The sequence below is a fragment of the Mesoplodon mirus genome (genome assembly GCF_964341445.2).
Source record: "Mesoplodon mirus genome assembly, chromosome: 13".
Lineage (NCBI taxonomy): Eukaryota > Metazoa > Chordata > Mammalia > Artiodactyla > Ziphiidae > Mesoplodon > Mesoplodon mirus.
Window position 1 is genome coordinate 23,701,268 of NC_138989.1, and position 14,625 is coordinate 23,715,892.

General features: G+C 58.4%; 1 protein-coding gene across 4 annotated transcripts; it reads left to right on the forward strand.

Annotated features, from left to right (window-relative positions):
• The first annotated feature begins 40 nt into the window (after positions 1-40).
• On the forward strand, positions 41-14,623 carry CCDC157 (coiled-coil domain containing 157). Of its 4 annotated transcripts, XM_082640832.1 has the most exons (12): positions 43-186; positions 2,949-3,080; positions 5,750-6,008; positions 7,917-8,088; positions 8,789-9,434; positions 10,129-10,206; positions 10,562-10,752; positions 11,121-11,297; positions 11,466-11,634; positions 12,720-12,859; positions 13,311-13,399; positions 13,489-14,623. In XM_082640832.1, the coding sequence occupies exons 3-12, from the start codon at positions 5,761-5,763 to the stop codon at positions 13,736-13,738; spliced, it is 2,160 nt and encodes a 719-aa protein (XP_082496958.1). In that variant the 5' UTR covers positions 43-186; positions 2,949-3,080; positions 5,750-5,760; the 3' UTR covers positions 13,739-14,623. The 4 variants fall into 4 exon arrangements, with proteins under 4 accessions (XP_082496960.1, XP_082496958.1, XP_082496959.1 ...); XM_082640831.1 differs by lacking the exon at positions 2,949-3,080 and having other exon boundaries at positions 75-186; XM_082640833.1 differs by lacking the exons at positions 2,949-3,080; positions 10,129-10,206 and having other exon boundaries at positions 48-186.
• The last annotated feature ends 2 nt before the right edge of the window (positions 14,624-14,625 follow it).

Below are 14,625 nucleotides of genomic sequence, written 5' to 3' on the forward strand. Positions count from 1 at the left end.
TTCCGGGGCCGCCCCTTCTCCGTGACGTAAATTCCCGCCCCTCCTTCTCGAGAGACGCCGTTGCCGTGGCAGCGGTCGGGGAACCGGGATAGGTTTTGCCGGGGATCCCAGGAGCGGCAGGCGCACCTGGGGGCAGTTTCCTGAGCCGACCAGACACAGTGGCTGAGGCTGCGACGCCGGAGACTGGTGAGACGTTTTACATCTCCCGCCGACGCCCTCGCACGCACCCCACGGCCCCGGCCCCCCTCCCCTTTACTCCACCAGAAGATTCCTCTCTCCCTCCGACCCCCGCCTTCCAAGGCCCCCGCTCTCTCCCATTGGCCTCCCATTTTGGCCAAAGCCCCGTCTCCCTATTCCCCCAGCCCCCTCTTGCTTTCAGGCCCACCTCTTTCAGACCCCATTCCCAAATCTCAATCCCTAATTCCCACGGGTCCCTTTTCCCGCGGGCCCGCCTTTTCCAGTTCCACCCCTGCCTTCCATAGTCCCGTCCTCAAACCCCGTAGACCAACTCAAATCAAGGCTTCCTCTTTAGGCTCCACCCCCCAACGCCCGCAGGTTGGTCCCTGCGGACCACTTCCCCGCTCCGCAGCACAGCTCGAATGCCTCCCTTTTCGCTTCCCCTCCTGAGATCCTCTCCTCCCTTTCCCCTCTCTCCCAACTCCTGAACCCTGGCCTGGACTTCAACTTCTTCACCTGTGAAATGGGGGGGTGGGGGAGGGGGGATAGGAAAAGATGCCCTCCCAAGTCTCCTCCCCGTCTCTCTTCCTCACATACACACCATAGCTGGTTTATGTCACTGTTATTATTAATGTTGAATTATAATGGTAGTTAGGATTTATTGAACACGTACCATGAGCCAGACCGTGTGCCAAACACTACATGCATTCCATCATTTATTTCGTATAGCAACTACTTACAGGTGAGGACAGAGAGGTTCACATCCTCAGTTCACATGGTGGAGTGGGAATCCAAACCCAGGCCATTCTCTACTAGTGCAGTTACTTACTCCTTTGTCTTCACTGGAGTCTTTCAGTGTCCCCAGGGATCCAGGCAATTAGTACTCCTGAGTCAGAGACTGACACTGCCATTTAGATGGTTTTAGAGTTTCCAAAGTGTTTCCATGGGTGCACTGGCCAGGAGGGAGGCATAATCTTTACCTGAGGGGTAGGGTCCCAGGGGTCTCGAGAGAGAAGCGGGAGAAGAGAGGGAAGGGACTCGAATGTTGAACGGGAGTGCAGGAAGGGCTCCTTCACTTCTCTGTGAGTTAAAAGTCCACCTTGGGCTGAGGGGCCTGAGGAGAGGCAGAGTTACCTGCTGCTCCCACACCAGGGTAGTGGTGGCTCAATTAGTGCCAGCACTTGTGTGATCAGCAGCTTCAGGGAGAGGGTTCTACTCAGGACCCAGGAATTACAGAGAAAGCCTGTGTCAAATGTGCCTTCACTTCACACACACACACACACACACACACACACACGTTTCTCAAAACAGGCTTGTATCTGCAAATCCCCACTGTTCAGAAGAAACGACGTAGGGTAACCTCGGATGTTTTTCAATGTTGTGTTTTGCTCTCATATATTCTTACTGCTTTGGCATTTGCTGCTGCTCATCAGAACCAGAATCTAACATCTGGCCCCAGATGGCCCCAGATGGCAGCTGTAGTTATTTGAGGGTGAACAGGTCACTGTTTCTTCATGTCTGCACAAGCAAGCTCCTGAGTTCCAGGTGCTTTGCCACCTGAAAACCCTTCCTCCCGGGGTGGGATTTCTTGCTTGCTCTATTTATTTCCTTCCTGCCATTCCAGGAAGGAAACCCAGAATGTTTCAGTTGGCTTTTCTGTTTGTTTCTGCCTCATTCTTTGGGGACGTAACACCTCATGGGTGGCAATATTTTATGAGAGGCCATCACTGGGGCAACATTTGTATGTGGGAAGTGGACCTGTGTGTGTGTGTGTGTGTGTGTGTATTTTGGGGACTCATCACCCCACCTGTGGGTGGAACTGTAGAGCTGACACACCAAGACTTGCCCCCTGCAGAGACCCTCAGACATAGATGGTGCTTCCTGGGGGACAGTGCTCTGTGTGCCCTGCTCTGTCCCTATCCCTGACACAATGCCCAACATGTAGAAGACACTCAGTCACCATCTGCTTAATGAACACAGGATCTGACCCCCTACCCCTGCACTGTCCAATATAGTAGCCCCCAGCCCATGTGGTGCTGTATATGAAAATGGTGGCTGGTCCAAATTGGGATGTGCTATAAGTGTCAAATAGACATTGGATTTTGAGACTTAATGCAAAAAAATAGACTTAATATTTTATATTGATTTAACATTGAAGAGATATTTTGGGTATATTAAGTAATAGATGTTATTAAAATTAATTTACCTCTTTTAGTTTTTTTAATGTGGCGAGTATAAAATTTTAAAACCCATACATGTCTTGCATTATATTTCTTTTGTCCAGTGCTGCTCTAGAAGTAGTATGGCCTGAAGACAGAGCAGAGATGTTGGACTCAAGAGTCCCAGCTCCCTGACTGATCTTAGGCTAGCCCCCTAACTTCCCAAAGCCTCAGTTTCTTCATCTGTTTAAAGGAGGTGGATTTGGGGACTTCCCTGGCGGTCTAGTGGTTAGGACTCTGCGCTTCCAATGCAGGGGGCGCGAGTTCAATCCCTGGTCAGGGAACTAAGATCCCACATGCCACGTGGTGCAGCCAAAAAATAAAAATAAATAAATAAAGGAGGTGGATTTGGGAAGTGGCCAACAGTAGGTCCTGTAGTCAGAGCCAGCAGTGCTCAGGCTCAAGGCTGGCAACCCCACCTGCCCTTTCCCTCACCCCATCCTCCAGCCTGAAACAACCCCCTTCTTCTGGGACAGCCTCCTCCCTGCCCCCCACCCCCAGGAAGCCCTCCCTGAGTGCCCACTCCCTCACTCTCCCTACATCCACTCCCAGGGGCTGCAGAGCTGGACACGGGAAGCCAGGCACCTGGCTGAGCCTCTGACCCTGAGCCCGAAAGCCTGCAGGCAAGTCCAAGAGCTGGGGGCACTCAGACATCCAGCTCCACGGACAGGCACCTGTGCAGAGGTGAGGACATGGCCCAGTCCTCTGGGAGGCCGGAGAGGCTGGCTTGCCCTCAGGAACCACCCTGGGGCCTCTGGGTTTCCCTGCACCTGTGGGCACAGGCAGGCCCTCGGGTCCCAGCCCAGGTGGCCAGGTCATACTGCAGTGAACTCAAAAACGGTCTATGTGCTCGCAGGGAGACGGATTCCCAACTGCAAATAATGACTCAATGATTCCATGCCACTGTGGTGTGTACTGGGAGGGAAAAGCACAGGCTGCTTTGAGAATTGTAACAGAGGACCTCACCAGCCCAGGGATCTGAGGGAGGCATCTTATTTAGACAGAGTATGGGGAGGAAGCATATTCTGTGGGGGTGAGACGCCGAGGTGCAAGGGGGTGCTTTGCAGAGGGGAGAGGGCGACCTTCAGTAAGGCTGGGGCAGTGGTCTGGGGGAGGTGGGGGGTATGGAGCAGTGTTGATGGACAGAGGTGGTGGGTTCTCAGTGCAGGTGGGATGTGGAACTGGCAGCACTGGGTGCCTGGATGTGGGGATAAAGGAAAGCGATTCGAGGAAGTGCCCAGGTGCTTCCAGTGAGGGTGCCATTTTCTGTGATGAGGAAGGTTGGGAGATGGAAACAGGTTGGAGGAAGAGAGGTTTCCCCGCCAGGCCTGGACTTCCTGGGGGCCTAAATCCTGCCCGAGCAGCCCCTGCTGCAGGGTGGGGCTTTGGTGCAAGGAACTTTCTGCTGCTGAGAAAACCACAAAGGACAAGGGTCCCCCACTGCAGGGTGGGGAGGGACAAGGGCTCGGCATCCACAGGGCTGCTGGCTCTGACACCTGCTGTCAGAGGCCTGCAAAGAGCCACGGGAGGGGCCAGACCTTCTGAGTCAAGGGCCAGGGATGGTTCATCCAAATCACTGTCTTCAGATGCCCACACACGGCAAAGATGGAAGGGAAGCAATCTGTGCGGGCCGCAGGGGAGAACAGGAAATATGGAAGGTAGATAGCAGCTCCAGACAAGGATGGTCTTTGCTATTGTTACTGCTAGTAATAGTAATCACAGTAATAATTGTTACTATGGCTGCAGAACTTTTACTGGTGCCTTGCCCTGGACCAAGCACTTTTTAATTTTTTTTTTATTTTTTGCTTCGTTGGGTCTTCATTGCTGCCTGCGGGCTTTCTCTAGTTGTGGTGAGCAGGGGCTACTCTTTGTTGTGGTGTGCGGGCTTCTCATTGCGGTGGCTTCTCTTGTTGCGGCGCGTGGGCTTCAGTAGTTGTGGCACAAGGGCTCAGTAGTTGTGGCTCACAGGCTTTGTTGCTGCGCGGCATGTGGGATCTTCCCAGACCAGGGAACCAACCTGTGTCCCCTGCATTGGCAGGCGGATTCTTAACCACCACACCACCAGGGAAGTCCTGGACCAAGCACGTTACTTGCAGATACCACCTGGCCTGATGGGGGATGGTGTCCCCATCTTACAAGTGAGACAGCTGGAGCTCAGAGGGGTGCAGTGACTTGCCCATGACCACACAGCCAGAAAGGGGCAGGACTGGGACCCCTGTATCAACATATAATGGACCCCCTGTCACCAGAGTGATTAGGATAGCTATCCATACAAATTTTCAGGTGTTCCTCTCTTACACTGCAGGACTTGTTTTCCTCCCAAAGTCAAGGTATTTTAAATCTTCTTTGTGGATTCTTTTTCTTTTCTCCATTCAATTACTAGTTGTTCATTTGTCAGTGAGCATCTGCAATAGGCCAGGCCCCAGGCTGCCATACTGGTGATACCACAGTGACTGAGGTGTGGTGAGGACCTGTCCTAGAGAGCAGAGGCCATTCCTGCAGAGAGCAATCAGGGCCAAGATGGGGGAAGCCCAGAGGGAGTATCTAAGCCAGCCTGGAGGGTGCTCAGGGAAGGCTTCCTGGAGGAGGTGATGTCCGGGAACCCTGAAGGATGAGAGGAGTTAGGCAGGTGATGGGAATTGGATGGGGGAAGCATGACTCAGATGGAAGAGACAGATGGGCACGGATTCAGAAACGAGTGCCTGCACAGGAGCTGCTGCTTGTAGCTGATGGTATGTGGAGTGGAGGGGAGGGGAGGTGATGAGAGAGGACAAGGGGAGGGGTGTGCCTGGAGGTAGCCTTTCTCCCAAGGGCCAAAGTGAGTCCTGAGGGGTTGTTGGCCAGTGTGATGTGGTCAGATAGGCTTGGCCCAGGTCTCCATAGCAGAAGTGGATCAGATTCCAGTGGGCAGGCCTGTGGCCCAGCTGGAACTGCTGCTGCAGTCCAGGCAGGAGACGAGAGTGGCCAGGGGGTGGTCCAGTGCTCCCTGTCATACTGTAGCTACAACTGTCTTTTCGTTGTCAGTATCCTGTCCAGTGCTTTGCTCAGGGAGGGAAGGACAGCAGGTACATCCTCGTGCACAGCTGTATCCACCCAGCACTTAGCAGGGGCCTGGGCACACAGGTCCTCAGAGGGACTTGTGGACCGAGGGAATCAGTAGTGTGGGCGTGGGGTAGGGTGGATGAGAGGGAGGCTGGTGAGGTCACCCACAAGCAGGTCCCAAAGGGGCCGGGGAACCGACTTCTCCCCAGGGTCGAGGTTGCATTTCAGCAGGTTTTCTGGGGTTTTCAGAAGCTTCCTCCAGCAGCAGCCACATGGCTCTGGCTAACGGGGATCCTCTCTGTCCACCCCAGGAGCCACAAGGATGGCACACCTGCTGGGCAGCCAGGCCTGCATGGACAGCCTGCGCAGAGACCTCACCGACCTTCAGGGTGCCATCGTGGACGTGTTCTCGCGTGCCGGGCCCGTGCGCTTCCCCTCCTGGAAGTTCCCTGACCGCATGGCCTGTGACCTGGACATGGTGGCCCTGCTAGAGCACTACGACCACGTGCCGGGTGACCCCGAGTTCACACAGCTGTCCCACGCTGTGCTGCTGGAGCTGGTCATCGACAGGTGAGAGCCTGGACCAAACCTGGTCATCTCAGGATGCTGGCACCCACCCCATAAACCAGTAGCAGCCACAGGATCCACTTCTGGAGGGGGTGATGACATTGATGACAACAATCACCTTTGACCGAATGCTGTCGGGGGCCAGCTTGGTTCAGGGCCCTCATAGCGATCTCACCTGTGTCGTGCTGTGCTATGTGTCTTTTTTTTTTTTTGCGGTACGTGGGCCTCTCACTGTTGGGCCTCTCCCATTGTGGAGCACAGGCTCTGGATGCGCAGGCTCAGCGGCCATGGCTCACGGGCCCAGCCGCTCCGCGGCATGTGGGATCTTCCCGGACCAGGGCACGAACCCGTGTCCCCTGCATCGGCAAGCGGGCTCTCAACCACTGCGCCACCAGGGAAGCCCCTGTGCTGTGTGTCTTATAGTCCACCTTCAGGGAGTTGCTGGCCACCCTGTTGGTCTCTGTGACACCACAGCTCTGACGGCTACTTCTCCAGCCACCGCCAGCTGCTTCCTTAGGGTTTCTGTGTGTCGAGGACACTACAGCTGCTGCTCAGACTTTCCATCCCAGGCTGTTTTTCCTGTCCCTTCCATGTGTCACAGGGCCAGACATGGGATGTGCTTTTCCAAATCTTGGCCCTGCTGGGAAGGAGGCCAGTGGATTCCCCTGCAGCCCCACCACTTCTACACTGTCATTCACATTAGCATGGTTGTCAGCCTCCACTCCCTGGGGACCACAGCCCAGGCTCCATGTGCTCCAAACCCTGCATGCTAATGAAGTCACGGGGGCCAGACAGGCAGGGACCCCAGCAGTTTGGGGATGACCTGCCTGGAGACAATTAGAAGCCAGGGTAACCACTCAGAGGCCTGGAGGAGCCGATGGTGTGAAAGCACTACCTGGACCCTGTAGGGGGCTGAACATGTGTGAGCCCAGAACACACCTTCCTTCCTTGCTGTGCCCTCTGCTAGGAGTGCCCTGCCTACTCGTCCCTGGACTGGCCGAGCCCATCAGGGCCCAGTTCACCCATCCGCCTTCTAGAAAGCTGGAGCTGACCTGCCTTCCCACCCCTCGCCTGGCCCCTGTCCGGCCACTCTCCACCCTCCAGTGCTGCTCATTCATTGTCCCCATTCACAGAGGAGGACACCTTGGCCCAGAGAGGGGTATGGCCTGGAGCGGTCAGCACCCCCTCCCCCAGGCCCTCTCTGCCCAAGGGCACAGTTGGTTTGGGATGACCCTCCTGCACCTGCAACAAGTTGAGGTCACTTATCTGCCCATATGTTTTGTAAACACAGTACCTCTTCTTTAAAACAGCCTGATTCCCATGCAAATACCTACTTCTCTTCCCAATACCTTTTCCTTACAATTAGCCCCTGACTCAGGGTAGGATAGGGACCTGGCTCTCTCACTCCAGTCTCCGTTGTTGTCGCAGAAGCAGCTCGTCCCACAGAAGAACCCCCACCCCCACCTAGAATCAGGAAACTGCAGGGCACACTGCCCTGCACACTCACCCTGAGGCTGTGCGCAGCCTCCTCCGCTTTGGGGGTCTCAGCTGGGTCCTCTGCGAGTTGAAGGCTCTGAGCCACATGGTGGAAGGCAGCCACTTACCCACCACTTTCTGAGGACTCTGGACACAACCGAGGCAAGGCCCGGCCTCCCAGAGCCTCCCAGTCCAGTGGGGAGCAGCCAGGCAGAAGTGCTGCCACCCAGGAGGCCCCAAAGTGGCCCCAAGCTTAGCCTTCAGGGAGGGCTTCCTGGAAGAAGTGGCTCTTGGGTCGGGCAGAGCATATTCTGAGACACTCCAAGTATCTGACGCCCAGGCCAGTTCCCAGGGCAGGAGGCTGCTGGTCGTGTGGTGTGAGGGCACACTGGCACTGGGCTCTGCCCCAGCCAACCCTGCCGTCTCTGCCCACAGGCTCCTGCTGCTGCTTCGGAGCTGTGCGAGCTACTTGGAGAACCTCGGCTTGGAGCAGACGGTGCCCCCAACCAGGGCTGCCAGGCCTTGCATGTCTGTGGGGCTCACGGTGCAGCACTTCTGGAACAGCCTGCTGAGGCTGGTCATGCTCATTCGGCAGGTGGCCCCCCAGGTGGGTTGGCCACCCGCTTCCCCAACTGCGGTCACCCTCACACCAGTCCACCTGCCTCAGGCTCCTCGCACACCACATGTGCACTGCATCTGTCGCTGGCTCCACTCTGGAGCCCCCACTCAAGGCCCATGCAGCCTGGCAGTTCGCAATGCAGGCCTTTGGGGTCACGTGTGGGCCACCTGGTTCTGCAGTTTACACTGTGGGGCTTTGGAAAAATCCTACCTAGTCTGAACCTCAGTTTGTTCATCTGTGCAGCAGGGGTGATAACAGTCCCTACCTCCCAGGGCATTGTTGGGAAATGATGTTTGTATGAACCCCATTTGTTATGGGTTATTCCGTAACCCTCACAACCACCTGGTGGGCAGGGCCACTGTCACCATAATGGGAAGGAAACTGAAACTGAGAGTGGCTTCAGCAACACAAGAGCAGACAAATCCGCTAAGCAAGGGCCCAGTACCCGGCAGCTGTGTCTGTCACTGTATTACCCTCCCAGTGCCAGGCAGGTAACAGCATGGAGCCTGGGCTTGGTAAGCCGAGGCAGCAGAAAGGAGGAGGCTTGCTCTGTCACTCACGTTGGTATCAAACATCGTCTGAAAGTCTGAGCATCAGGAGTGGCTGCTGTCACAGAAATCCCCAGAGAGCTGGTCACCTCCCAGGCCCGTCTCCCTCACCTGCTCTCCCTTTCTTTTCCTGACTACAGAAAAGGGCAAACCAAGGGGAGACCCCCACATCCAAGCCCACAGCCAAGGGCGAGCCAGCCAGGAGCCCTGAATTTGCAACCACCAAGCTCATCAAGCCCACCTCCCCAATGCCAGGCTTGCCCCAGACCTGCCAAGAGCTGGGCAGACTCCCTGTCAGCGTCTCCCTGCAGTGTCCAGCCAGGATGGCCGAAAACACCAGGAGTGTCCACTCCCAGACTGTGGAGACAGCCCTGGTGCCCTGTGATGCATGCACCAGCGTCCAGGGCAGCCTGCGGGAGGTGGGCAAGATGGTCATCAGCCTGTGTCAGAGCCAGAACTTGCCCTCGTCCTTAGGCCAGTTCCAGCATCTGGTGCAGGACAGCATGGGGCTCAGACCACTGCCGGCCACCACTGTGGGCCACTGGGCGGCCGAGCAGAGCAAAGACCTGAAACGCCTCAGCAAGCACATGGGGGCCCTCACTCAGCTTGTGGGGCCCCTCAGGGCCCAGCTGGAGGAGGCTAAGGGGCAGAAGGACAGACTGAGGAAGCAGGTGGGCGAGCTGGAGCAGGCCCTGCAGCAGGAGCAGGGGGCACAGCAGCGGCAGGCGGATGAGGCCGAGCAGCGCCTGGCCCAGTGGGAGCGCGACAGGCAGCAGCTGCTCGCAGGTCTGTGCCTGAGGCCGGACCCTCAGTGCCAGGCTCTGCCACAGCCTGAGCATGGGCTCCCCCAGGAGCATACCCCACAACGGGGCTGTGGGTGCTGGGAGTCGGTGTGGAAGAAACCTGGACTGGGAGCAGGCAGCAGACACAGGGAAGGGAAGGCAGGGGAAAAGGGGTGTGCTCATCAAGCCGGTTACACTGCGGGCAACTGGAGCTTAATGCCACTGGGGAACGCAGGAGCCCGTGTAGAAGTCCGAGTCGTCCCACGAGAGGGGTGAGGGAGTGGCGGATTCATACACTCACTCCTGTCGGTCACCGAAGGGAACTCCTGGGGAGTTCATCCCCCGGGTAGCTCCAGCCAGCTGAGGCCTCTCTTTGGCTTCAGTAGAAGCCGTCAGGCAGAGAGATGCCAGCTATGGCACTCACAGTGGGCCAGCTCCTGCTGAAGTTGTGAGGCCTGAGGGAGTTGGGCAAGTCACCCCCATGGAGGACACTGAAGCCCAGAGAGTCAGCCAGCCGACAGGAAGCAGAGTGGACAGGGACCCAGGCCTCCTGGCACCTCCCCAGAACTCCTCCCATAAGCCCAGGCACTCCTCCACCCCAGCCAGGGCTGCCACCATGCTGTGGGGTGCACTGGGCGTTGAGGCTGCCAGTCAGGCCCAAGGGAGCCTCTGAAGGGCCTCTCTCTCGGCTGCCATAGAAACAAGTGACCTCAAGACAAAGGTGTCCACCCTGGAGGGGGAGCTGAAGCAGCAGCGGGAGTCCATGCAGGCCGTGGGTGAGGAGCCCTGCCATGGAGCCCTGTACCGTGTGCCCTGTGCTCGGTGGCTGGACCAGCACCCTCTGTCTCTGTCTCCTGGGCTTCGGGGGCAAAGCTAAAGGGAACCACAGAGGAGGCTGGGTCTGACAGGCCACACTGTTGGGTGATGCCACCTCCCACCCAGAGAGTACCTTCTGTTTTCAGAACCTACCTCAGGGTTCAGAGCCCCATTTTGTGGCTGAGGACACTGAGGCCTAGAGATGTGCTGTGACCACCCCCCCACTTCCCAGGTCTTGTCCTGGGTCAGAGGCAGTGCAGGGACTCCCCAGGGCTCCCCGACTTTACCCCCTTCCCCGCCCGCTCAATCCTGCAGAGTCGAAGGCTCAGGAGCTGCAAGAGGAGGCTGAGCACAGGGCGGAGGCTGAGAGGCAGGCGCAGCAGCTGGAAGAGCAGGTGCAGCTGCTGGCAGGGCGGCTGGACAGAGCCAGCCAGCAGATCCGCTGGGCCAGCACAGAGCTGGACAAGGAGAAGGCCCGTGTCGACAACATGGTCCGCCACCAGGAGGTGAGGCTGGGAGCCTCGTCAGCGCCTGGTCTCCTGTAACGAAGGCTGCAGGGAGAGAAAGGGCTCCACTGACGGTGGGGAGACACTGGAGACCTGAGGAGAAGAATTCCTGAGTGGCGACTGTGACTGGAAAGAAGTTGGGGCGAGGTCTGCTTTCCGGGGGGGGCGGGATCTCCAAGCTTGGGGGTCCTGGCCTTGCCAGGGTTGGGGTCTGCTCCCTTCTTCCCCCCACCCCTTCCACGGCACGCATGTGCACAGACAGATGTAGCACAAGGGGGTGGGCTTGGATATAGCTGCCTCCTTTGTCCTGTGTGGCTGGGCCTGGCCCCATGGGCCTCATGGCCTCCCTCCTGCCCATCCCGGCTCAGTCCCTGCAGGCCAAACAGCGAGCCCTGCTACAGCAGCTGGACACCCTGGACCAGGAGCGTGAGGAGCTGAGGGGCAGTTTGGCTGAGGCCGAGGCCCAGCGGGTCCACGTGGAGGAGCAGCTGCAGCATGTGCAGAGCGAGAGGGAGCAGGGGCGGTGCCAGCTCCAGGCCCAGCAGGTGTGAGCGGGCAGGGCGAGGGGGCAGGGGCGGCACTTCCCTTTCTCTGGAGGAACCTCCAGCCAGCTAAGCACCTGCGGGTCTACCCCGTGCCTGGGGAGTGGAGGTGATGGGGTGTCCCCAGGGGGCTGGGAGCCGGTCCTCAGCTCTGAGCCTCCCCTGCCCCAGGAGCTGCTGCAGAGTCTGCAGCGAGAGAAGCAAGGCCTGGAGCAGGCAACAGCGGATCTGCAGCTGACCATCTCGGAGCGAGAACGCGAGCTCGTGGAGTTGAGGGAGAGGGAGAGGCTGCTGGTGGCCTTCCCGGACCTGCACAGGCCTGTGGAAGCCCAGATCCAAAGTAGGGGCCCGGGGTTGGTGCAGAGGGGACGCCGGGGCTGGGGTCGGGCAGCTGAGGGCTCATCTGGGCAGGACACGGGTCCACAGCAAGGGTGGCAGAGCCCCCACAACACACAGGTGCTCTGCATGTTACCCACTCCTCTGTGTGGACGGGGACACAGAGGCCCAGTGGGGAGCTGACTGCTCAGGGTCACACAGCCAAATCCAGACCCAGGTCTGGCTACCTGTGTAGCCTGTGCTCTTTACCACGTCACAGGCCAGTCCTTGCTCAGCTTCCATGTCCCCTGTCCTGGCATCTCCCCAAACTACACCATGGGGCCAGCTCCAGGGGCACAGCCCCAACTGTCCAGTGTCCATGGGAGTGCTAGGGGCCCATCTCAGTGGAAGACTGACTGCCCGGCGACCTGGGTTTTCGTCCCAACCCCTCCAGTCCCCTGAAGCTCTGGGGTGAATCCCCGTGCAGAGCTGTTGGGATGATCCACTGCAATCTAGCTTGTCATGATAAGTCATCATTTGTGAGTGCTGGGCCCTTGTGTTACCCTGTCAACTGCCCCACGAGGCAGGTAGCAGCCGCTTGTGACAAACCAGGAAACTGATAACCAGAGCAGGCAGCACCTTGCCTGGGTTCAGAGTCAGGGGGAGCATCTGTCCCCCCAGCAGTGGGAAAGAACATCCTTGCTGAATTCCTGAGACTCATATCCAAGAGCCGGCTGTGGCTTTGGATGAGTCACTGTCTCTCGAGCCCTCCGAAAACAGGTGGCCTTGGAAGAGCTTCACTTTCTTACCTATGTGCTAAATTTTTGGTGAGCTCCAGGTCCCCGTCAGCTCTCAAATTCTGCAAGGCTTTGGTCACCTCCCAGCAGACAGGGGAGTAGGGAGTGTGGGGGGGCGGAACAAGGCCTCAGGAGAAAAAAGATGAGGTGGGAGGTCCAGTATGCTGACCCCGCCCACCTGCAGGGCCACCAGCAGGGGACCCTAGGCACATACTGGCTGGCGGGCTGGCGTGTCTGCCCTCTGAGGTTCTGTCTCGTTGGGCGCAAGAGGCAGACCTAATGGGGTGGGGCGCCAGATAGTGGGTCTCCACAGGCTCTGGCAACGTCACGGACGACATGGAGAGGCAGGTGCAGGCCAACGACATCCGTATCCGGGTCCTACAGGAGGAGAACGGGCGGCTGCGATCCATGCTGTCTAAGATCCGGGAGGTGGCCCAGCAGGGGGGCCTCAAGGTGGGCAGCATGGCTCCCCCACCTGAAAGCAGCTGGCCCTTGGGGACTTGGAAGAGGCCCCCAACGCAGCAGAGGTCTTCAGCTTACCCCGGCGAATCTGCCTTCAGCCCAGCTCATTGCACATGGGGCTCTCAGGGGGCTTTAGGCTGTGTTTTTGTGAACCATCTTCCACGATTCAGGAAGGCATGAGGATGTTACCGTGCCTTCTAGCTCCAAATCCCCCCTCTAGCCCTTTGAACATTTATTTCAAGTGCACCAGGAGCCTGGTGAGAAAGCAAACCTTCCCACCCTTACCATGGCTAAGGACAGGCCCTGAAAGGCTTTCCAAACCCCGCCCCTCAGAGGAAGGGGCCGTGGCGACAGGTTCAGGCCCCCCCGCCTCCTCTATGACACCCTCTCTGTTTGCTGCAGAGGGGATCCTGGGCCTTTCTGAGCTTGGTTTTCTTTGCAGCTGATCCCACAGGACCAGCTCTGGGCCCCTCCCAGCAAGGGAATCCACGGAGCAGCGCCCCCAGCCCAGGCCCAGAGAGCATCTCCAGGGTGAGTGAGGCTTTGTCAGAGACAGGGCACGTGGGGGTGGGGTGGTCCTCCTCCCTCACAGGGGATCTTGCCATCTGGTCCTCCCTCAGGCCCCTGGGCAGGCGGCACTCACCTGGCAGCAGGACGGCCAGTGCGGGCAGGACCCTGCCGGGCCAGCCCCAGGCCTCCCCGCCTCAGCAGCCCTGCAGTCGACCCAGCAAGTCTTCCCTAGAGGATGTGACCCACTCGACCAACTGTGCCCAGAACCCCATCCGGGCCTTGGCCAGGCTGAGAAGGAGACTGTCACCAAGCCGGGGCCAGGCCAGCCCTGCATACCAGCCCCAGGAGCGGCCCACGTAGCCTGCAGTGGGGTGGGGCTGGAGGGCGGGAAGCTGGCAACCCACCCCATGTAATAAAGCCCAGGCCATCTGCTCACAGCGACCTTGGCCTCACCACACTGGCTCAGCAGGGCAAGAGTCCTTCCTTCCCTATCCTGAGTCCCCAGCCATGTGGGTCATTGGCCAGCAGAGGTCTGGCACACTGTGCACCCTCAGTAAATGGGAGTTTCCTGCCTCCCTCCTGACAGGGGCAGTGGGGGAAGAGGACACACCAAGGGCAGAAAGAAGCTTCTAGCACCTGGGCGATGTGAAAGGCAGTCTTTTGATCCCCACAGCAAAGACTAAGGGGTAACATGGACTCAGTGACCCCCACCAATAAAGAGCAGGATCAGGGTAGGGGGTGCACAGGGGAAGGAGAGCAGCCGCCACGGTGGGCCCAGTGAGGACACCTGAGGCAAGGAAGGAGTCAGAGGCCAGGGTCCTGGCTCAGGCTCACAGAGGCAGGCAGGGACCACCCAGCTGTGAACCTGGGGATGGGGACATTAAGGATCCAAGAAAATCAGCCCCCCTTTCACTGCGGAACGCCTCACCTTCAGGAAACACAAGTCAGAGAGGATTTCTCTAAATCCAGGAGGTTGGATCCCCAGGAGGCCACTGAAGGCAGGGCAAGGCTTCACCAGCCAGAGAGCGGGACACCCCAAGCCAGCCCTGGCTTTCCTAGGCCTGTTCCTTGGGGCCAGGGCACTGATGCCACCAGCCACACCAGGCCTGCAGTAGTCCAGTTTTCCTCACGAAGCCTCCAGCCTGTCCTGAGCCACCCTGCCTGTGAAGGACAGGCGTTAAGACCTTGCTGAGGAGTTCTGGGTGTGGGGGTGGGATGGGGGATGCTCTTGGCTTTCTATGACAGTT